Source organism: Odontesthes bonariensis, chromosome 12 (genome assembly GCF_027942865.1).
Source record: "Odontesthes bonariensis isolate fOdoBon6 chromosome 12, fOdoBon6.hap1, whole genome shotgun sequence".
Taxonomy (NCBI): Eukaryota; Metazoa; Chordata; class Actinopteri; order Atheriniformes; family Atherinopsidae; genus Odontesthes; species Odontesthes bonariensis.
In genome coordinates this window covers 38456058-38480311 of record NC_134517.1, presented here as the reverse complement: position 1 = coordinate 38480311, position 24254 = coordinate 38456058, and the positions used below count along the sequence as shown (strand labels likewise).

The window sequence follows — 24254 nt, the reverse complement described above, 5'->3', positions numbered from 1 at the left end:
CAGTCCTGCTTTTCTTACCTCTTTTATTTCTTCCCCTACCCGAACCAGGGTTTGCATCCCATTCCTGCTTATCTTACCTCTTTTATTTCTTCCCCTACCCGAACCAGGGTTTGCATCCCCACCCCGCTGTGACTGGTGTGCAGTTGGTGAGAGGCTGAGGTAGATTATGGTGGTTGTGGTGTGAGGGGCAGTGTTGGCTGGCATTAGGGGGTGACTCTGGGACGCCAGTGGTCATTGTCTAGCCTCCTGGAGGTGTCGTGGGCCCAACTAGATGAAACACTGATGGAAGGAGGTTCCCACCTGATGACCCCAATGATATGTTGGTCAGCACTGCTCACTGGTCTATATAATACGGAGTGTAGGGAATTATTCAATGAGTCTGGTCCTTTATTTTATTTAAATTTTTTATTTTCTTTAGCACAAGTTTCTTGTGTTTTTGTTGAATCCTAAAGTGTCTTTGTTTTCTAAATTGTCTTCCCATCTGTCTAGGTACCTGACTTATCGCACTTACTCTAGCACTAGTTTTGCTCTTAGCTGTTTGGTTTTGGAAGGAAATGCACTTATGATTTCTTGTGACCTGAAGTTCTTTTGCCTACCGATGTTGAACGCACTTATTGTAAGTCGCTTTGGTTAAAAGCGTCTGCAAAATGACCGTAATGTGATGTAATGTAATGTACAAAACAACAATTCATACAACAGAACATTTGAGCAAGACTGACAAATTTAGTTCTTTAAAATCCTTTTTGTCTGGCACCGCAGCGAGGGCAGTAAAAGGCCTCGCTTTGTCTGATGCAAATTATGACACTGCCATTGATCTGCTTAAAAAACGATTTGGTCGTAAAGATTTAGTAATTAATGCCCACATGAACAAATTGCTAAATATGACTCCCGTAAAACGAGCCAATGATGTAATCGCTTTGCGCAAACTATATGATGACTGTGAGATACAGGTGCGAAGCCTTGACGCACTTGGCGTGGCATCCGACACTTATGGCAGTTTACTATGTCCAATCTTGTTAAAAATAATCCCAGAAGAAATTGCGCTGGAATTGACCAGATCTGAAGCGGACAATGTTCTAAAAGCAAAAGAACTGATGGAATTTCTGAAATTGGAAGTGGAGAGTAGAGAAAGAACAGTGAATCTCACTCAGATGAAGGACGTGTCTCAGAATGATTGGAGGAATGTAGGCAGTACGTCAGAGCGGAGAACAAAGAAGCCCAACTCAGGAAATATGGCCTCGTCAGCCGCAGCATTCCACACTAGTCTCAATGATAGTGACTGTTTGTTTTGTGGCAAGCCTGACCACAGATCTTCTGACTGTAATGAATCCACAGTGGATGTCAGAAGAGACAAATTGAAACGATTAGGCAGGTGTTTTGTATGTCTTGGGCCCAGACACATTGCGCGTAACTGCAGAGCGCAGGGAACTGAATGTGCACAGTGTGGCAGACGACATCATAAAACAGTTTGTAATGCCCAACAGTCAAACCCGACACGAGACACGACAAATGCAGACACCGCTCAAGCGCAGTGCTCAGTTGCGCCAGGTGAAGGAAAAGCGATACTGTTACAAACGGCAACAATTTGGGTAGATGCGCTACGACAAAGCCAAATTACCAAATGTTTGTTAGATGGAGGTAGCCAGCGTAGCTTCATACGAGAAGAGATCTCCAAAGCATTGAATCTGCAAGTAGTGGGAACAGAAGTAATCAAATTACACGTATTTGGATCCACAAATGCCAAAAGAATAACAGCCAGAAAAGTAAAAGCCAGTCTGAGAAATCTTAAAACCAACATGTCTGTGGAAGTGGAATCATTAGAAACCCCAAGCGTATGTTAATCTCCTATCAGAAGGGCCCGCGAGGAAATTATGCGCTCTCTCGAAGCCGATGGATTACAAGTCGCGGACCATCCTGTGAGAGGTATGGAACAGGAAAGCCTTGGACTTCTGATCGGAGGAGACTACTATTGGGACATTGTGACAGGACATACAAAGAGACTGGAAAACGGACTAGTGGCAGTAGAAAGCAAATTCGGATGGCTAATACAAGGAACTGTCTCAATTCCTGCAATGAGTGTGACAACTGAAACAGTGGACGTGAACACACTACATCTCAGCGTAGATGAGGGACAAGCGCTGAGTGACCAACTACGCAGTTTCTGGGAAACAGAATCGTTGGGAATTACGGACATCAAACAGAACCCAGAGAGCGACGCACTGTGGAAGTTCGAACAGTCTGTAAAACAACAATAAGGTAGATATGAAGTCAGTTTACCTTGGCGTAATGAAAACTTTAATTTACAAAATAATTATTGCATTGTTCTAGCAAAACGTTCGGAACGCCAACGTTCGGAACGCCAACGTTCGGAACGCCAACGTTCAGGATACCAACGTTCGGAACGCCAACGTTCAGAACGCCAACGTTCAGGACACCAACGTTCGGAACGCCAACGTTCGGAACGCCAACGTTCAGGATACCAACGTTCAGAACGCCAACGTTCAGGACGCCAACGTTCAGAACGCCAACGTTCAGAACGCCAACGTTCAGAACGCCAACGTTCAGAACGCCAACGTTCAGGATACCAACGTTCAGGACGCCAACGTTCAGGATACCAACGTTCAGGATACCAACGTTCAGAACGCCAACGTTCAGGATACCAACGTTCAGGATACCAACGTTCGGAACACCAACATTCAGAACACCAACGTTCAGAACACCAACGTTCGGAACGCCAACGTTCGGAACGCCAACGTTCGGAACGCCAACGTTCGGAACGCCAACGTTCGGAACGCCAACGTTCGGAACGCCAACGTTCAGAACGCAGTCTGATGAACACTGTAAGTGCTGAAGCTTGTTTTCGTGACTTCAGACTCACATTCCTGCTGCTGGACTTAATGAAGTTCTTCAGTTCCTGCAGGTCATAACGCACGCTCTCAGCCTCACATCCTGACGTTCACATAACTAGTGAAACGCTCGCCCTCCCACGGCGGCGGCGGGCAGTCTGAGTGGGCTGTGCGGTGTTGTGATGGTGGAGATAAGACTCCACCCTGCTCTCATTGTGAGCTCTCAGCAGACTAAACACAAGGACTCTGCTGGCTCCAGCAGCTCGGGGGGGGGGCAGATTCCTGAGAGATGACGCCAACGCCCCCCACGTGCACACACTGAGGCTGCTGCTCTGACCCTAACGCCCCCCCCCCCACACTGAGGCTGCTGCTCTGACCCTAACACCCCCCCCCCCACGTGCACACACTGAGGCTGCTGCTCTGACCCTAACACCCCCCCCCACACTGAGGCTGCTGCTCTGACCCTAACACCCCCCCCCACGTGCACACACTGAGGCTGCTGCTCTGACCCTAACGCCCCCCCCCACGTGCACACACTGAGGCTGCTGCTCTGACCCTAACGCCCCCCCCCACGTGCACACACTGAGGCTGCTGCTCTGACCCTAACGCCCCCCCCCACGTGCACACACTGAGCCTGCTGCTCTGACCCTAACACCCCCCCCACGTGCACACACTGAGGCTGCTGCTCTGACCCTAACGCCCCCCCCCCACACTGAGGCTGCTGCTCTGACCCTAACGCCCCCCCCCCACGTGCACACACTGAGGCTGCTGCTCTGACCCTAACACCGACCCTAACACCCCCCCCCACACTGAGGCTGCTGCTCTGACCCTAACACCCCCCCCCCCCACGTGCACACACTGAGGCTGCTGCTCTGACCCTAACGCCCCCCCCCCACACTGAGGCTGCTGCTCTGACCCTAACACCCCCCCCCCACACTGAGGCTGCTGCTCTGACCCTAACACCCCCCCCCCACACTGAGGCTGTTGCTCTGACCCTAACGCCCCCCCCCCCCACACTGAGGCTGCTGCTCTGACCCTAACACCCCCCCCCCACACTGAGGCTGTTGCTCTGACCCTAACGCCCCCCCCCCCACACTGAGGCTGCTGCTCTGACCCTAACACCCCCCCCCCCACGTGCACACACTGAGCCTGCTGCTCTGACCCTAACACCCCCCCCCCACACTGAGGCTGCTGCTCTGACCCTAACACCCCCCCCCCCACGTGCACACACTGAGGCTGCTGCTCTGACCCTAACACCCCCCCCCCCAAGTGCACACACTGAGGCTGCTGCTCTGACCCTAACACCCCCCCCCACACTGAGCCTGCTGCTCTGACCCTAACACCCCCCCCCCACACTGAGGCTGCTGCTCTGACCCTAACACCCCCCCCCCACGTGCACACACTGAGGCTGCTGCTCTGACCCTAACACCCCCCCCACGTGCACACACTGAGGCTGCTGCTCTGACCCTAACACCGACCCTAACACCCCCCCCCACACTGAGGCTGCTGCTCTGACCCTAACACCCCCCCCCCCCACGTGCACACACTGAGGCTGCTGCTCTGACCCTAACGCCCCCCCCCCCCAAGTGCACACACTGAGGCTGCTGCTCTGACCCTAACACGCCCCCCCCCACGTGCACACACTGAGGCTGCTGCTCTGACCCTAACGCCCCCCCCCCACACTGAGGCTGCTGCTCTGACCCTAACACCCCCCCCCCACACTGAGCCTGCTGCTCTGACCCTAACACCCCCCCCCCCACACTGAGGCTGTTGCTCTGACCCTAACGCCCCCCCCCCCACACTGAGCCTGCTGCTCTGACCCTAACACCCCCCCCCCACACTGAGGCTGCTGCTCTGACCCTAACACCCCCCCCCCACACTGAGGCTGTTGCTCTGACCCTAACGCCCCCCCCCACACTGAGGCTGTTGCTCTGACCCTAACGCCCCCCCCCCCCCACACTGAGGCTGCTGCTCTGACCCTAACACCCCCCCCCCCACACTGAGGCTGTTGCTCTGACCCTAACGCCCCCCCCCACACTGAGGCTGCTGCTCTGACCCTAACACCCCCCCCCCCACGTGCACACACTGAGGCTGCTGCTCTGACCCTAACACCCCCCCCCCCCAAGTGCACACACTGAGGCTGCTGCTCTGACCCTAACACCCCCCCCCCACACTGAGGCTGCTGCTCTGACCCTAACACGCCCCCCCCCCACGTGCACACACTGAGGCTGCTGCTCTGACCCTAACACCCCCCCCCACACTGAGCCTGCTGCTCTGACCCTAACACCCCCCCCCCCACACTGAGGCTGTTGCTCTGACCCTAACGCCCCCCCCCCCCCCACACTGAGCCTGCTGCTCTGACCCTAACACCCCCCCCCCACACTGAGGCTGTTGCTCTGACCCTAACCTTCCCCCCCCCCACACTGAGGCTGTTGCTCTGACCCTAACGCCCCCCCCCCCCACACTGAGGCTGCTGCTCTGACCCTAACACCCCCCCCCACACTGAGGCTGTTGCTCTGACCCTAACGCCCCCCCCCCCCACACTGAGGCTGCTGCTCTGACCCTAACACCCCCCCCCCCCCACGTGCACACACTGAGGCTGCTGCTCTGACCCTAACGCCCCCCCCCCCCACACTGAGGCTGTTGCTCTGACCCTAACGCCCCCCCCCCCCACACTGAGCCTGCTGCTCTGACCCTAACGCCCCCCCACACTGAGGCTGCTGCTCTGACCCTAACGCCCCCCCCCACACTGAGGCTGTTGCTCTGACCCTAACGCCCCCCCCCACACTGAGGCTGCTGCTCTGACCCTAACACCCCCCCCCCCACGTGCACACACTGAGGCTGCTGCTCTGACCCTAACACCCCCCCCCCCAAGTGCACACACTGAGGCTGCTGCTCTGACCCTAACACCCCCCCCCACACTGAGCCTGCTGCTCTGACCCTAACACCCCCCCCCACACTGAGGCTGCTGCTCTGACCCTAACGCCCCCCCCCCCACACTGAGCCTGCTGCTCTGACCCTAACACCCCCCCCCCACACTGAGGCTGCTGCTCTGACCCTAACGCCCCCCCCCCCACACTGAGGCTGCTGCTCTGACCCTAACACGCCCCCCCCCCACGTGCACACACTGAGGCTGCTGCTCTGACCCTAACACCCCCCCCCACACTGAGCCTGCTGCTCTGACCCTAACACCCCCCCCCCACACTGAGGCTGTTGCTATGACCCTAACGCCCCCCCCCCCACACTGAGGCTGCTGCTCTGACCCTAACGCCCCCCCCCACACTGAGGCTGTTGCTCTGACCCTAACGCCCCCCCCCCCCCACACTGAGGCTGCTGCTCTGACCCTAACACCCCCCCCCCCCACGTGCACACACTGAGGCTGCTGCTCTGACCCTAACACCCCCCCCCCACACTGAGCCTGCTGCTCTGACCCTAACACCCCCCCCCCCCACACTGAGGCTGTTGCTCTGACCCTAACGCCCCCCCCCCCCCCCCACACTGAGCCTGCTGCTCTGACCCTAACACCCCCCCCCCCCACACTGAGGCTGTTGCTCTGACCCTAACGCCCCCCCCCCCCACACTGAGGCTGCTGCTCTGACCCTAACACCCCCCCCCCACACTGAGGCTGTTGCTCTGACCCTAACGCCCCCCCCCACACTGAGGCTGCTGCTCTGACCCTAACACCCCCCCCCCCCACGTGCACACACTGAGGCTGCTGCTCTGACCCTAACACCCCCCCCCACACTGAGGCTGCTGCTCTGACCCTAACACCCCCCCCCCCCACGTGCACACACTGAGGCTGCTGCTCTGACCCTAACGCCCCCCCCCCCCACACTGAGCCTGCTGCTCTGACCCTAACACCCCCCCCCCACACTGAGCCTGCTGCTCTGACCCTAACACCCCCCCCCCCACACTGAGGCTGCTGCTCTGACCCTAACACCCCCCCCCCACACTGAGGCTGTTGCTCTGACCCTAACGCCCCCCCCCCCCACACTGAGGCTGCTGCTCTGACCCTAACACCCCCCCCCCCCCACGTGCACACACTGAGGCTGCTGCTCTGACCCTAACGCCCCCCCCCCCACACTGAGGCTGCTGCTCTGACCCTAACGCCCCCCCCCCCCACACTGAGCCTGCTGCCCCCCCCCCCCACACTGAGGCTGCTGCTCTGACCCTAACGCCCCCCCCCCCACACTGAGCCTGCTGCCCCCCCCCCCCACACTGAGGCTGCTGCTCTGACCCTAACGCCCCCCCCCACACTGAGCCTGCTGCTCTGACCCTAACGCCCCCCCCCCCACACTGAGCCTGCTGCTCTGACCCTAACACCCCCCCCCACACTGAGCCTGCTGCTCTGACCCTAACACCCCCCCCCACACACTGAGCCTGCTGCCCCCCCCCACACTGAGGCTGCTGCTCTGACCCTCTGTGCAGCTGCGGCTCACCTCTGGGGAGCAGGAGCAGCTCCTCTGAACACCAAAACTTTCATGTTCAGCGTGTTTGTCTCCAGCTGCAGATTCTTGTTGTGACTCATCAAAGGAAAGTGTGATGTCACAGAGCATCAGAGAGAGCCGATTGGTTCAGACAGCATGTCAGAGGCGGTGCTGGGCATACAGCTGTACGGGGGCCCAGGCCCCCAGCCAGAACACTGTGGAGTAAAATAGCTGTCAAAATGTTCGTGTGCATAAACTAGAAATGCATACATAAATGAGTCCAAAAGTTTTGACATCAAGAATTACGAGTTACGAATTACGCATGCAAGTTTTTGTTTTTTTGTTTTTTTTTTAAACTTTATTAGTAATTCAACAAAATAACAGTTTACAAATGTGAGCATAACGCCAGGGGAAGCATAGGAATAATAATAAAAAGAAGAAGGCCCATATAGTTGTTTGTAATAAAAAAGCAAAAACAACTATATGGGCCTGTTCCCAACTTGGGATTTTGGACGAACTGTTGTCATAATTCTTAATTTTTTTTATTTTTTATTTTATTTTTATTTTTATTTTTTTGTTACAAGAGATTCCTTGGCACACACGTCTTTGTGTTCATTAGCTTTTATGTTGTAAGTGCATCATGAAGGTCATCTTCTTCTTTTTATTATTATTCCTATGCTCCCCCTGGCTGTCTTCTTTTTGGCGTTATGCATTTGTAAACTGTTATTTTGTTGAAAAGTTTAAAAAAAAAAAACTTGCATGCGTAACTCGTAATTCTTGATGTCAAAACTTTTGGACTCATTTATGCATGCATTTCTAGTTTATGCACACGAACATTTTGACAGCTATTTTACTCCATAGAACACCACCACCAACTGCCTTACTGTATACAGAAAATCAGCCTGTACTGGCTGTATCAGAACATTTATTCAAATGTGCACGAACCTCAACAGGTTTAACAGCTATAGGCTAAAGTTCAGCCATTTAGCTTTTCAATTCCTCCTTCTGGAGCTCATCAAACATAATCAAGTCAGCCTTTTACAAGAGGCAATATTACTGAAAAGCACAGTATGCACAGTATTATAATTTTCCACAGATACTAAATCATGAACAATATTTCAGTCAATAAATACTTCTACAAGAGGGAATATTGTAAAATAAAAAGTCAGAATCTTAAATTAAGAGTAGGTGGGAATATGGTCTGATAAGTTATTCCCCTGATTGAGTAGCCTTTTAAACTAGCCTACCCACATTTTACCCATTTATAATGCCTAAGATAGTTTAGTAAATATGCTATAATAGGCAGAATAGGATACTGTCTCCCGTTTTTCATCTGCCATGGAACCAGACGCTGTTTAAGCCTAAATGCAAACGTTGTGTATTTGGGGTAAGAAATGACAGTGGCCTGTAGGTAGGCCTCTCACCTGCTTCAACTTCATGCTCAGTTCTCCTTGCTGCTCTCTGTCCCTGACTCTCCTCTGTAAGAATGTCCTGATGTCCATGACCACGATGACGGCATTCCATCACTGTGCAGAGCTTCATACAGCCTACTACGCTTCCGTTGGCAGAGTGTGTGGCTACTATTCTCTGATAAAAGACCTGCGGGCCGTAGTATCTCACCTTCCAACTCTGATTTGGCGCTACGCGTCACACGCGGTCCATTTGCTGAACATGCAGAGACGCACCCAAAGCCTGCGAATACAACCTCTTCACTCTTTGGTAGGCCTGTGCAGCATCGGCTAAAGTAAGTCACATGGTTGAAATAATGAAAATCGTGCCTGTGTTATTCTTCCTTGGCACATCGGTCTTAGTCTGAAGGATGGATGTGGGAATGTTTACAGAGGTGTACAGTAAAAAGTGTCTGGTGACGGGCCTGATGCAGCTGGGCTGAATCTCTCCTGCACGGAAACACTCAGCTGTACACGTGAAGAGCGCCATCGCAGCGTGATGTTTGGCAGGAAGCAGGCGAACGCGAGCTCGGCCTCTGCTTTGTTCCTGCTCTGAAGTGGACGTACGAACAGATGAAGCCTGAGGACCCCTACTGGAGGTGGTACTTTCATGCAGGGGGGGCAGGATTCGAACCGACCCTCACCACACTGTCCTAACTGAACCCGTTAGATTCTGGAGCGGATCGGGATCACTGAGAATTATAAAACCACAGCTTTGGCCTTATTATTCTGTTATTCACTCAGAGGTTTCATTCTGTTTCTCAGCTACACATAAACGAACCACAAGCTGCTCCTCCATTTTCCTTGTTACCATGGCGACAGGTCGCTCTGACAGTGACATCACACTCTACTGATCCCTTTAATCAATCAGCTGGTTCCACTGCACAGGTTAGCTAGTTAGTTAGTTAACCAAGTTAACCTGGTTAGCTCCACAGGTTAGTTAGTTAACCAAGTTAACCTGGTTAGTTAATTAACCACGTTAACCTGGTTAGCTCCACAGGTTAGTTAGTTAACCAAGTTAACCTGGTTAGTTAGTTAACCACGTTAACCTGGTTAGCTGCACAGGTTAGTTAGTTAACCAAGTTAACCTGGTTAGCTCCACAGGTTAGTTAGTTAACCAAGTTAACCTGGTTAGTTAATTAACCACGTTAACCTGGTTAGCTCCACAGGTTAGTTAGTTAACCAAGTTAACCTGGTTAGTTAGTTAACCACGTTAACCTGGTTAGCTGCACAGGTTAGTTAGTTAACCAAGTTAACCTGGTTAGTTAGTTAACCACGTTAACCTGGTTAGCTGCACTGGTTAGTTAGTTAACCACGTTAACCTGGTTAGCTGCACTGGTTACAGACCGCTCAGACATGTGGAACTCTGGACCTTTACAGAGAGTTAGCTCAGTGTGGGCTCAGCTGCTCAGCTCTGAAGGTTCTGGTTCTGATCTCAGTGTTTGGACCTTATGATGATGACTCACTGATGTTCGTGGCCTGTTCATGGTTCCGTCAGCGTGCACGTTGGTGTGCACGTTGGTGTGCACGTTGGTGTGCCTGAGCACGGCTGAGCTGTGGGGCTGAACTCTGGATCGACCTCAGCCCGTCACCTGCCTCAGTTACCCGAGTATCCAGCTGATAAAAACTTTTCTTTTTGTTAGTTCCGGTTCACTTCTGATGGTTTTTCTGCTTTTATCGTCTCATCAGAGTGTGTTTGTGCTGCTTTCCCTTCAGATCTGAAGGCCTCCAGGCCACAGATCAGGAAGAACTTTGTTTCCCAGAGAGGCCGGTGGCAGCGCCGACCGCAGTGGACGTGCGCGGCGTCCTGTGAGACGTGCCGCTGAATCATTGGATTAATGGTGTTGATGCTTCGAAGGGCTCAACGGCCCGAGGCGTCCCGCTCTGAGCGGCGCTCTGTGGGTCCCACACAGCTCCAACGCTAAAATGCATCTTTATTTGTCAGCCTGTGAGGACGCTCTGTGTCCCTGCTGAGCCTCGGAGAAACTCCATCAAGTCCCAGTTCGGCTGCAGACTCAGAGTTTCATGAGAATTCAAACTGAGAGATCTGGTCCTGATTTTAACCCTCCTGTTGTCCTGTTTAACCCTCCTGTTGTCCTGTTTAACCCTCCTGTTGTCCTGTTTAACCCTCCTGTTGTCCTGTTTAACCCCCCTGTTGTCCTGTTTAACCCTCCTGTTGTCCTGTTTAACCCTCTTGTTGTCCTGTTTAACCCTCCTGTTGTCCTGTTTAACCCTCCTGTTGTCCTGCGGGTCCAAAGTGAGCCACCACCATGTTTAGCTGTAGAAAAAACACCTTAAACTATCTTTTTCCAACTTGAAATGTTATGACTTTTCCTAAAGGGACCCATCATTAGAAAAAGTCACACTTTATTTTTGTTTATGTTTCCATGTGGGCTGTACACCACTAGGGTGCAAAGATTGTCTTCGATAAATAACAGGTGGTTTCATCATACAAAATAGATTTTGGATTTAAAATTCAGTTAAGTTGCTTTATTTTGGGGCTTTGGTAGGGCGGCTCATTTCTGACCCGTAGGACAAAGGGAGGAAACACAATGTTAAGAGTGCACAAAGGGTTAAAGACCTTTCAACCTGTCGGGGGGGCCTCACCTGCCGCCTCTTTATTCTGGACAGATTTGGATCATTTGCACGACTTTCTGAGAAGTTTAACTGTAGATATCTCCAAATAAGACATTTTGTGCAGGACATTGGGCCTCATGTAACAACCGTTCGTACGCACGGATTTGTTCTTAAGTCGTCCGTACGAGTGATTTAAGAGAACATTCACCAATCTTTTCATATTTTACGTTTTCTTTCAGGTACGAACAGAATTTACAGTGATCCAGAGCTGTCGTAGGAGTTTCCTAAAATAGTCCGCTGTTATTCCAATCAAGTTTGCTTGACTAATGGATTGTATATTTAATTACTTTGAAGCAAACATAAATAAATATAAACATTATACCCCATAATTATGCTGACATTATTCTGTTTGACTTAAATTGTGCACTAATTGAAGGTTAATTTGAATCTGTATATAACAAGGTCAATGGGAAGTGTAACCAGCGGCTGACTTTCTACTTTCGGATGCCTTAGCGCGTCAGGCACCTGGAAGAGACCGTGTGGAGACAGACGAATGGCTGACATCCTGATTTAGATCACCAAACACTGTGCTGCTGCACATATGCAGCTTGCTGGAGCCACAACTCCAGAGAGAAACACGCCGATCAAACCCAGTTCCCCCACACGTCCAGGTCCTCAGCACCCTTGGATTTTTGGCCACTGGAACCTTTCAGAGGGAGATTGGAGACAGATCGGGGGTGTCCCAGTACTCTGTGAGTCGTGCGCTCCCCTTGGTCATCAAAGCTCTCATCAGTTTATCACCCATGGTGCATCAGATTCCCATACACCGCTGTCCAACAAGTACAGATTAAGAGGGACTTTCATGCCGTGGCTAGACTGCCAAACATAATCGGAGCACGAGACACATATACGCATCAAAACACCTAGAGCTGTCGTGGAGCGCACTGAGCTGAAGGCCAGGTGGGGGTGTCTCCATTCAGCAGGGGGGCAAACTGCTCTATAGCCCAGAGAAGGCATGCCAGATCTGCACAATATTGCCATGAACGAGGGTCTCCACCTGAACCAGCCCAGGCAGACCAGAAGGTGCCAGAAGACCGCCCTCATGGACCGCCCCATCAAAGAGCCATCATGATGAGGCAACAGCTGATTGCACGCCTGGCCATGGCGAGACGTTTTTTTTTTTTAGCCATTTTCATATCAAACCATTTCTTCTTTATTTCGGTGACATTACGAACTACAGGTGACATGGTATTAACGGCACTCGTATTAACTTCCCAAAATGACAGATTTTCCTTTTTGGATCTCTGAAAGCAGAACTTCAGTCTCAGAGCTCCTAAAGTTGTTCTTTCTGGATCTCTGAAAGCAGAACTTCAGTCTCAGAGCCCCTAAAGTTGTTCTTTCTGGATCTCTGAAAGCAGAACTTCAGTCTCAGAGCCCCTAAAGTTGTTCTTTCTGGATCTCTGAAAGCAGAACTTCAGTCTCAGAGCTCTTAAAGTTGTTCTTTCTGGATCTCTGAAAGCAGAACTTCAGTCTCAGAGCTCTTAAAGTTGTTCTTTCTGGATCTCTGAAAGCAGAACTTCAGTCTCAGAGCTCCTAAAGTTGTTCTTTCTGGATCTCTGAAAGCAGAACTTCAGTCTCAGAGCCCCTAAAGTTGTTCTTTCTGGATCTCTGAAAGCAGAACTTCAGTCTCAGAGCCCCTAAAGTTGTTCTTTCTGGATCTCTGAAAGCAGAACTTCAGTCTCAGAGCTCCTAAAGTTGTTCTTTCTGGATCTCTGAAAGCAGAACTTCAGTCTCAGAGCTCTTAAAGTTGTTCTTTCTGGATCTCTGAAAGCAGAACTTCAGTCTCAGAGCCCCTAAAGTTGTTCTTTCTACACCTTGATGCCATTCTCATGACTCAACACTTCCTGGCACAGCAGAGAGGAAGCACAGCCTTACATGGTATCATTTAGGACGTGGAGTCTGCAAAGCTACTATCCTCGTGCACGTGCACTGAAACACGCAAGGGTGGCATTCATCATTTACGCAGGTCGTTTACACACTTTTTCTGAAGTTAAGAGCGTTTGTTGAATCTGACGTGGCGTGTTCGTACGAGACCTTCGTACGGAAAAAGTGAGAAATTTAGAATAAAAATACGGAAATGTTGGTCAGTGTTGGTGTTTCTAAAGGTGTGTCTGAGGCGGATCTGCAGCCCCTGATCCTCTCGGGTCTCCTCAGGTTTCCAGGACGGAGAGGAGAGACTGTGCGCCTTCAGCAGCAGCCTGCAGGGGGCGGAGCCTGAGCCCACCAATGAGCTGCGAGGAGTGGTGCAGGAGAACGGCACGATTCGCTGCAGCCGTGGCTCCCGCTGCTATGGATTGTGGGAAAGAAGAGCGGACGGGGAGATGCAGCTGTTAAACCAAGGTGAGAAAGGTTCAGCCGGTCTGTGGCTGCTGGGGTTGATGTTCTAACGTCGATGGGCTCAGGGTCCAAACTTTAGATCCTGAAGCTTTGGGTCCTGAAGCTTTGGCCCTGAAGCTTTGGCCCTGAAGCTTTGGTTCTGAAGCTTTAGATCCTGAAGCTTTGGCCCTGAAGCTTTGGCCCTGAAGCTTTGGTCCTGAAGCTTTGGTTCTGAAGCTTTGGTCCTGAAGCTTTGGTCCTGAAGCTTTAGATCCTGAAGCTTTGGTTCTGAAGCTTTGGTCCTGAAGCTTTGGTCCTGAAGCTTTGGCCCTGAAGCTTTGGCCCTGAAGCTTTGGTCCTGAAGCTTTAGATCCTGAAGCTTTGGTTCTGAAGCTTTGGTTCTGAAGCTTTGGTCCTGAAGCTTTGGTCCTGAAGCTTTGGCCCTGAAGCTTTGGCCCTGAAGCTTTAGATCCTGAAGCTTTGGTCCTGAAGCTTTGGTCCTGAAGCTTTGGCCCTGAAGCTTTGGTCCTGAAGCTTTAGATCCTGAAGCTTTGGGCCCTGAAGCTTTGGGTCCTGAAGCTTTGGTCCTGAAGCTTTGGGTCCTGAAGCTTTGGTTCTGAAGCTTTGGCCCTGAAGCTTTGGTTCTGAAGCTTTAGATCCTGAAGCTTTGGCCCTGAAGCTTTGGTCCTGAAGCTTTGGTTCTGAAGCTTTGGTCCTGAAGCTTTGGTCCTGAAGCTTTAGATCCTGAAGCTTTGGTTCTGAAGCTTTGGTCCTGAAGCTTTGGTCCTGAAGCTTTGGCCCTGAAGCTTTGGCCCTGAAGCTTTGGTCCTGAAGCTTTAGATCCTGAAGCTTTGGTTCTGAAGCTTTGGTTCTGAAGCTTTGGTCCTGAAGCTTTGGTCCTGAAGCTTTGGCCCTGAAGCTTTGGCCCTGAAGCTTTAGATCCTGAAGCTTTGGTCCTGAAGCTTTGGTCCTGAAGCTTTGGCCCTGAAGCTTTGGTCCTGAAGCTTTAGATCCTGAAGCTTTGGGCCCTGAAGCTTTGGGTCCTGAAGCTTTGGTCCTGAAGCTTTGGGTCCTGAAGCTTTGGTTCTGAAGCTTTGGCCCTGAAGCTTTGGTTCTGAAGCTTTAGATCCTGAAGCTTTGGCCCTGAAGCTTTGGCCCTGAAGCTTTGGTCCTGAAGCTTTGGCCCTGAAGCTTTGGTCCTGAAGCTTTGGTCCTGAAGCTTTGGTTCTGAAGCTTTGGTCCTGAAGCTTTGGTCCTGAAGCTTTGGCCCTGAAGCTTTAGATCCTGAAGCTTTAGATCCTGAAGCTTTGCTCCTGAAGCTTTGGTCCTGAAGCTTTGGTCCTGAAGCTTTGGTCCTGAAGCTTTGGTTCTGAAGCTTTGGTCCTGAAGCTTTAGATCCTGAAGCTTTGGTTCTGAAGCTTTGGTCCTGAAGCTTTAGATCCTGAAGCTTTGGTCCTGAAGCTTTGGTCCTGAAGCTTTGGCCCTGAAGCTTTGGTCCTGAAGCTTTAGATCCTGAAGCTTTGGGCCCTGAAGCTTTGGGTCCTGAAGCTTTGGTCCTGAAGCTTTGGGTCCTGAAGCTTTGGTTCTGAAGCTTTGGTCCTGAAGCTTTGGTCCTGAAGCTTTGGCCCTGAAGCTTTGGTCCTGAAGCTTTGGCCCTGAAGCTTTAGATCCTGAAGCTTTGGTCCTGAAGCTTTGGCCCTGAAGCTTTGGTCCTGAAGCTTTGGCCCTGAAGCTTTAGATCCTGAAGCTTTGGTCCTGAAGCTTTGGGTCCTGAAGCTTTGGTTCTGAAGCTTTGGTCCTGAAGCTTTGGTCCTGAAGCTTTGGTCCTGAAGCTTTGGTCCTGAAGCTTTAGATCCTGAAGCTTTGGTCCTGAAGCTTTAGATCCTGAAGCTTTAGATCCTGAAGCTTTGGTCCTGAAGCTTTTGGTCCTGAAGCTTTTGGCCCTGAAGCTTTGGTCCTGAAGCTTTGGCCCTGAAGCTTTTGGTCCTGAAGCTTTGGCCCTGAAGCTTTGGCCCTGAAGCTTTGGCCCTGAAGCTTTGGCCCTGAAGCTTTGGTCCTGAAGCTTTGGTTCTGAAGCTTTGGTCCTGAAGCTTTAGATCCTGAAGCTTTGGTCCTGAAGCTTTAGATCCTGAAGCTTTGGTCCTGAAGCTTTGGCCCTGAAGCTTTGGTCCTGAAGCTTTAGATCCTGAAGCTTTGGTCCTGAAGCTTTGGCCCTGAAGCTTTGGTCCTGAAGCTTTGGTCCTGAAGCTTTGGTTCTGAAGCTTTGGTCCTGAAGCTTTGGTCCTGAAGCTTTGGCCCTGAAGCTTTAGATCCTGAAGCTTTAGATCCTGAAGCTTTGGTCCTGAAGCTTTGGTCCTGAAGCTTTGGTCCTGAAGCTTTGGTCCTGAAGCTTTGGTTCTGAAGCTTTGGTCCTGAAGCTTTAGATCCTGAAGCTTTGGTTCTGAAGCTTTGGTCCTGAAGCTTTGGCCCTGAAGCTTTGGTCCTGAAGCTTTAGATCCTGAAGCTTTGGGCCCTGAAGCTTTGGTCCTGAAGCTTTAGATCCTGAAGCTTTGGGCCCTGAAGCTTTGGGTCCTGAAGCTTTGGTCCTGAAGCTTTGGGTCCTGAAGCTTTGGTCCTGAAGCTTTGGTCCTGAAGCTTTGGCCCTGAAGCTTTGGTCCTGAAGCTTTGGCCCTGAAGCTTTAGATCCTGAAGCTTTGGTCCTGAAGCTTTGGCCCTGAAGCTTTGGTCCTGAAGCTTTGGCCCTGAAGCTTTAGATCCTGAAGCTTTGATCCTGAAGCTTTGGGTCCTGAAGCTTTGGTTCTGAAGCTTTGGTCCTGAAGCTTTGGTCCTGAAGCTTTGGTCCTGAAGCTTTAGATCCTGAAGCTTTGGTCCTGAAGCTTTAGATCCTGAAGCTTTGGTCCTGAAGCTTTAGATCCTGAAGCTTTAGATCCTGAAGCTTTGGTCCTGAAGCTTTTGGTCCTGAAGCTTTTGGCCCTGAAGCTTTGGTCCTGAAGCTTTGGCCCTGAAGCTTTTGGTCCTGAAGCTTTGGCCCTGAAGCTTTGGCCCTGAAGCTTTGGCCCTGAAGCTTTGGCCCTGAAGCTTTGGCCCTGAAGCTTTGGTCCTGAAGCTTTGGTTCTGAAGCTTTGGTCCTGAAGCTTTAGATCCTGAAGCTTTGGTCCTGAAGCTTTAGATCCTGAAGCTTTGGTCCTGAAGCTTTGGCCCTGAAGCTTTGGTCCTGAAGCTTTAGATCCTGAAGCTTTGGTCCTGAAGCTTTGGCCCTGAAGCTTTGGTCCTGAAGCTTTGGTCCTGAAGCTTTGGTTCTGAAGCTTTGGTCCTGAAGCTTTGGTCCTGAAGCTTTGGTCCTGAAGCTTTAGATCCTGAAGCTTTGGTCCTGAAGCTTTAGATCCTGAAGCTTTGGTCCTGAAGCTTTAGATCCTGAAGCTTTAGATCCTGAAGCTTTGGTCCTGAAGCTTTGGTCCTGAAGCTTTGGTTCTGAAGCTTTGGCCCTGAAGCTTTGGTCCTGAAGCTTTGGTCCTGAAGCTTTGGCCCTGAAGCTTTGGTCCTGAAGCTTTGGTCCTGAAGCTTTAGATCCTGAAGCTTTGGTCCTGAAGCTTTTGGTCCTGAAGCTTTGGCCCTGAAGCTTTGGCCCTGAAGCTTTGGCCCTGAAGCTTTAGCCCTGAAGCTTTGGCCCTGAAGCTTTAGCCCTGAAGCTTTAGCCCTGAAGCTTTGGGCCCTGAAGCTTTGGCCCTGAAGCTTTGGCCCTGAAGCTTTGGCCCTGAAGCTTTGGGCCCTGAAGCTTTGGGCCCTGAAGCTTTGGCCCTGAAGCTTTGGCCCTGAAGCTTTGGTCCTGAAGCTTTAGCCCTGAAGCTTTGGCCCTGAAGCTTTGGTCCTGAAGCTTTGGGTCCTGAAGCTTTGGGTCCTGAAGCTTTGGGTCCTGAAGCTTTTGGTCCTGAAGCTTTTGGTCCTGAAGCTTTTGGTCCTGAAGCTTTGGTCCTGAAGCTTTGGCCCTGAAGCTTTGGTCCTGAAGCTTTGGCCCTGAAGCTTTGGCCCTGAAGCTTTAGATCCTGAAGCTTTGGTCCTGAAGCTTTGGTCCTGAAGCTTTGGGTCCTGAAGCTTTGGTCCTGAAGCTTTGGGTCCTGAAGCTTTGGGTCCTGAAGCTTTGGTCCTGAAGCTTTGGGTCCTGAAGCTTTGGGTCCTGAAGCTTTGGGTCCTGAAGCTTTGGCCCTGAAGCTTTGGGCCCTGAAGCTTTGGCCCTGAAGCTTTGGCCCTGAAGCTTTGGGCCCTGAAGCTTTGGCCCTGAAGCTTTGGGTCCTGAAGCTTTGGCCCTGAAGCTTTGGTCCTTAAGCTTTAGCCCTGAAGCTTTGGCCCTGAAGCTTTGGTCCTGAAGCTTTGGTCCTGAAGCTTTGGGTCCTGAAGCTTTGGGTCCTGAAGCTTTGGTTCTGAAGCTTTAGATCCTGAAGCTTTGGGCCCTGAAGTTTTGGGTCCTGAAGCTTTGGTCCTGAAGCTTTGGTCCTGAAGCTTTAGCCCTGAAGCTTTGGTCCTGAAGCTTTGGTCCTGAAGCTTTGGGTCCTGAAGCTTTGGGTCCTGAAGCTTTGGGTCCTGAAGCTTTGGTTCTGAAGCTTTAGATCCTGAAGCTTTGGGCCCTGAAGTTTTGGGTCCTGAAGCTTTGGTCCTGAAGCTTTGGGCCCTGAAGCTTTGGGTCCTGAAGTTTTGGGTCCTGAAGCTTTGGTCGGGAAGCTTTGGGTCCTGAAGCTTTGGGTCCTGAAGCTTTGGGTCCTGAAGTTTTGGGTCCTGAAGCTTTGGTCGGGAAGCTTTGGGTCCTGAAGCTTTGGGTCCTGAAGCTTTGGGCCCTGAAGCTTTGGGTCCTGAAGCTTTAGATCCTGAAGTTTTGGGTCCTGAAGCTTTGGTCCTGAAGCTTTGGTCCTAAAGCTTTGGGTCCTGAAGCTTTGGGTCCTGAAGCTTTGGTTCTGAAACTTTAGATCCTGAAGCTTTGGGCCCTGAAGCTTTGGGTCCTGAAGCTTTAGATCCTGAAGTTTTGGGTCCTGAAGCTTTGGTCCTGAAGCTTTGGTCCTGAAGCTTTGGTCCTGAAGCTTTGGTTCTGAAGCTTTGGGTCCTGAAGCTTTAGATCCTGAAGCTTTGGTCCTGAAGCTTTGGGTCCTGAAGCTTTGACCCTGAAGCTTTTGGCCCTGAAGCTTTGGTTCTGAAGCTTTGGGTCCTGAAGCTTTAGATCCTGAAGCTTTTGTCCTGAAGCTTTGGGTCCTGAAGCTTTGACCCTGAAGCTTTTGGTCCTGAAGCTTTGGCCCTGAAGCTTTTGGTCCTGAAGCTTTGGCCCTGAAGCTTTTGGTCCTGAAGCTTTGGGTCCTGAAGCTTTGGGTCCTGAAGCTTTTGGTCCTGAAGCTTTGGGTCCTGAAGCTTTGACCCTGAAGCTTTTGGTCCTGAAGCTTTGGGCCCTGAAGCTTTTGGCCCTGAAGCTTTTGGTCCTGAAGCTTTTGGTCCTGAAGCTTTGGTCCTGAAGCTTTGGCCCTGAAGCTTTGGGTCCTGAAGCTTTGGCCCTGAAGCTTTGGGTCCTGAAGCTTTGACCCTGAAGCTTTGGGTCCTGAAGCTTTGGTCCTGAAGCTTTGGGTCCTGAAGCTTTGGCCCTGAAGCTTTGGGTCCTGAAGCTTTGGGCCCTGAAGCTTTGGTCCTGAAGCTTTGGCCCTGAAGCTTTGGCCCTGAAGCTTTGGGTCCTGAAGCTTTGGGTCCTGAAGCTTTGGGTCCTGAAGCTTTGGTCCTGAAGCTTTGGGTCCTGAAGCTTTGGCCCTGAAGCTTTTGGTCCTGAAGCTTTGGCCCTGAAGCTTTGGGCCCTGAAGCTTTTGGCCCTGAAGCTTTGGGTCCTGAAGCTTTGGTCCTGAAGCTTTGGTCCTGAAGCTTTGGCCCTGAAGCTTTGGCCCTGAAGCTTTAGATCCTGAAGCTTTGACCCTGAAGCTTTTGGTCCTGAAGCTTTGGGCCCTGAAGCTTTGGCCCTGAAGCTTTGGGTCCTGAAGCTTTGGCCCTGAAGCTTTGGGACAACAAAGACAATACTAAAATGCTAAAAGTGTAAAGTGACTGTATTATTATTTACATGAGGTGCAGTAGTGCATCAGACAAGTACCAAAAAGTGGCTCAGGACAGTATACAACAGAGGTGATCAGATCAGTCTCTGAGCGTTGAGGAGTCGTATGGCCTGGGGGAAGAAGCTGTTTTGTAGTCTGGTGGTGACAGACCGCATGCTGCGGTACCTTCTGCCAGATGGGAGGGGTGAGAAAAGTCCATGTGAGGGGTGGGTGGGGTCTTTAACAATCAGCATCATGTGACAGTTTTCATGTCTTTGATGCACAACTGGGACCCGTGGCGAGCAGAAAAAGGTGCCGCAGCACGGCGCTGACTGACGTCCTCCTTTGGCTTTCACCTTTATTCTGTTTTAAAACGCTGATGTTTCCCCTTCTCGATGCTTCAGGAGGTCAAACTTGTGTTTGTGTTGAAGGTTGCTGGATGTACCAGCCGCAGTGTCACGGCGAGCGCTGCGTCCTCGCAGCGGCGGCGCCGTCGCAGATCCAGAAAGCCAACTACCGATTCTGCTGCTGCAGCCGCCACCTCTGCAACACCAACTACACCGAGGCCCCGCCCCCCGCCGACGACCCGGCGCTCAGTCCGGTTAAGAGGGAGGACCTCGACAACGGCCAGACAGGTGAGCAGGGGACAGGTGTCACTCTGTCCCGAGCATCGACCAATCAGTGTCCTCCTTACTGAGCGCACCTGTCAACAGGTGCCGACCTGGATGGGTTGTGACCAATAAACCTGACCTTAATCTGACCTTAATCTGACCTTAACCTGACCTTAACCTGACCTTAACCTGACCTTAACCTTGACATCACATCTCCACAGATCACAGGCTGATGCCGAAGGAGACAGCGCTGGTTGCCCTAGTAACCGTTGCGATCGTGGCCATCCTCATCATGGCGCTGTTCCTGGGATACCGCATGATGAAACGTAAACACACACACACACTGTCACACCTTTACCTGAGGATCCAGATCCAGATCCAGATCTTGATCCAGAGTCCTGATCATCAGGATCTGGATCTGGACTCAGGATGTTCCTGATTTTAACAATATTACGAAGATGAAAGAAGGCAGTCCTAGAAACCTGTTTTATATGCGAGTCAAATGAAAAGTTCTGGTCAAAAATAACTCCAAGGTTCCTCACTGTAGAACTAGAAGCCAAGGAAATACCATCTAGAGTAACTATATAGCTAGACAATTTCTCCCTGAAACGTTCAGGTCCAAAGATAACGACTTCAGTTTTGTCTGAATTTAGCAGCAGACAGTTCTGAGTCATCCAGGTCTTTATGTCTTTAAGACATGCTTGTAGTCTGACCAACCTATTGGGTTCATCTGGTTTTATATATAAGTACAGCTGAGTATCATCAGCATAGCAATGGAAATTTATGCCATGCTGTCTAATAATGTTACCTAATGGAAGCATGTATAAAGTGAAAAGAATCGGTCCAAGCACAGAACCCTGGGGAACTCCATGACTTACTCTGGTGTGTGAGGAAGATTCTTCATTTACAAGAACAAACTGAAATCTATCAGATAAATATGATTTAAACCAGCCTAATGCAGTTCCTTTAATCCCAATAACATGTTCAAGTCTGTGTAATAAGATACTGTGATCGACCGTATCAAATGCAGCACTGAGATCCAACAGGACAAGCACAGACACAAGTCCGCTATCAGAGGCTAAGAGGAGATCATTGGTAACTTTCAGCAGTGCAGTTTCTGTGCTATGATGCACTCTGAATCCTGACTGAAACTCTTCAAACAGATTATTTCTGTGTAAGTGATCACAAAGCTGAGCTGCAACTATTTTTTCAAGAACTTTAGACATAAAAGGGAGATTGGATATAGGTCTATAATGAGCCAACACTTCTGAATCAAGAGTAGGTTTTTTAAGTAAAGGTTTAATTACAGCAACCTTAAAAGTCTGAGGTACATATCCTGTCAACAAAGACAGATTGATCAAATCCAATATGGAAGTGTCAATTAATGGGAAAACCTCCTTGAACAGTCTGGTTGGGATTGGGTCTAAAACACAAGTTGATGGTTTAGAAGAGACTATTGCTGTTGTTAGTTCAGAGAGATCAACTGGACAGAAGCCGTCTAAATACAAATCAGGTTCTAAAGATACTTCTAAAGCTGCTGTACTTGATGATACATCACTGATAATAGTGGGAAGGACTCCATCAATCTTCTCTCTGATAGAAACAATTTTATTAATAAAGAAGCTCATGAAATCATCACTGCTGAGAGTTAAAGGAATAACTGGCTCAGCAGAGCTCGGACTCTTAGTCAGCCTGGCTACAGTGCTGAAAAGAAACCTGGGATTATTCTTATTCTCTTCTATCAATGATGAATAATAAGCAGTTCTAGTTTTACGAAGGGCTTTCTTATACATTGTTAAACTATCTTTCCAGACTAACTGAGACTCTTCTAAATTAGAGGAACGCCACTGTCTCTCCAGCTTTCTTGCAGTCTGCTTTAAAGCACGCAGCTGTGAATTATACCAAGGAGCCAGCCTCTTCTGACTGATTACCTTCCTTTTCAGAGGGGCAACATTGTCCAGTGCTGTACGCATTGAAACTATAGTGCTGTCAACAAGAGAGTCAAGTGCTGCTGGAGTAAAGTTTAGGTAGTCGTCCTCTGTCATATCTGCACATGGCAGTGAAGAAAAGGATGATGGAATTAATTCTTTAAATCTGGTTACAGCATCCTCTGATAGACACCTTCTATATGTAAATTTCTTCTCAGAAACTGTATAGTCAAGTAATGTAAACTCAAAGGTTATCAGAAAATGGTCAGATAAGACAGAGTTATGAGGGAACACTGTTAACTGTTCACTCTCAACGCCATAAGTCAGCACAAGATCAAGGGTGTGATTAAGGCAGTGAGTCGCTCTGTGAACACTCTGAGAAAATCCAATAGAGTCAATATAGAATTAAAGTTCATATTCAGGCTGTCATTTTCAACATCTACATGAATATTAAAGTCACCCACTACAATGACTTTATCTGTACTCAGCACTAACTGGGATAAAAACTCTGAGAATTCAGACAGAAACTCAGAATAAGGGCCAGGTGGACGATACACAACAACAAACACAAGAGGTTTCTGGGATTTCCACTTTGCGTGGGAAAAACTGAGAATCAGAGATTCAAAAGAGCTCAAACTAATCTTGGGTCTGGGACTGATGAGTAACCCTGATCTGAAAATAGCTGCCACTCCTCCTCCTCTGCCTGTGGTTCCAGGAACGTGAACATTTAAACAGTCAGAGGGAGTTGCTTCATTAATGCTAACATGATGCTAACATGATGCTAACATGATCCTCCTGCTGCAGCCAGGTTTCTGTAAGACAAAATATATCAATATGATGATCACAAATCAACTCATTCACTAACAGAGACTTGGAAAGGAGAGATCTGATATTCAGCAAACCACATTTAATAGTTAGTTCACAGTTATGTGAAGACTCATGCATCCAGTAATAATTAGATAATCAATCATTTGTTATCAGCTGTGTCTTTGTGTGCGCAGGGAAGCAGAAACACAGTCTGTCTGCTGTGGATGTGATGGAGGCAGCAAACACAGAGTCTGCCGTGGACCTGGAGAACCTGAAACTGCTAGAGGTACACCCACATAGAATAAAATGTGTGGACTTGCCCTTTAAAGGACAGCATATGGGAGGTACACCCACATAGAATAAAATGTGTGGACTTGCCCTTTAAGGGACAGCGTATGGGAGGTACACCCACATATGTGCAGAATAAAATGTGTGGACTGGTCCTTTAAAGGACAGCGTATGAACACTGTTTAAATGTTCCATCGTGTTTTACACGGTCTGAGCAGATTGAGTTTGAATATGTATGAATATCAGAGGCTCTAAACCTGAACTCTGAGGAACACCACATCTTCATTTTCCCGTTTCTGTCTAACGGAAATCTCTGTCCTCTTCTCTGGCAGCTGATTGGTCGAGGCCGATATGGCGCTGTGTTTCGCGGCTCTCTGAATGAGCACTGTGTGGCCGTTAAAGTTTTCAGCTCCGCTAACCGGCAGAACTTCACCAACGAATGCTCCATCTATCACCTTCCGCTGTTGCAGCAACACGACAACATCGCCCGATTCCTCAGATCTCTGACCGTCGACGAGAAGACGGCAGCTGACGGACGCTCAGAATTCATGATCCTCATGGAGTACTACCCTCATGTAAGTTAGCTAAGTCAACAACCAGGCTACATGGAATACTACCCTCATGTAAGTTAGCTAAGTCAACAACCAGGCTACATGGAATACTACCCTCATGTAAGTTAGCTAAGTCAACAACCAGGCTACATGGAATACTACCCACATGTAAGTTAGCTAAGTCAACAACCAGGCTACATGGAATACTACCCACATGTAAGTTAGCTAAGTCAACAACCAGGCTACATGGAATACTACTCACCTGTAAGTTAGCTAAGTCAACAACCAGGCTACATGGAATACTGCCCACATGTAAGTTAGCTAAGTCAACAACCAGGCTACATG

At 50.0% G+C, this 24254-nt stretch overlaps 1 protein-coding gene across 25 annotated transcripts in view; it reads left to right on the top strand.

Moving 5' to 3' along the window:
• The window catches only part of LOC142397002 (bone morphogenetic protein receptor type-2-like), a 58752-nt gene that overhangs the window by 7236 nt on the left and 27262 nt on the right, over window positions 1–24254 (top strand). For all 25 annotated transcript variants that reach the window (XR_012772594.1, XR_012772591.1, XR_012772587.1 and 22 more), the window contains exons 3-7: window positions 13513–13698; window positions 20156–20359; window positions 20557–20661; window positions 23265–23356; window positions 23691–23933. Coding sequence is in view for 1 of the 25 variants with exons in the window: in XM_075480391.1 (XP_075336506.1) it covers window positions 13513–13698; window positions 20156–20359; window positions 20557–20661; window positions 23265–23356; window positions 23691–23933 (830 nt within the window). In the remaining 24 variants the exon portion in view is untranslated. The remainder of the gene's footprint in view (window positions 1–13512; window positions 13699–20155; window positions 20360–20556; window positions 20662–23264; window positions 23357–23690; window positions 23934–24254) is intronic.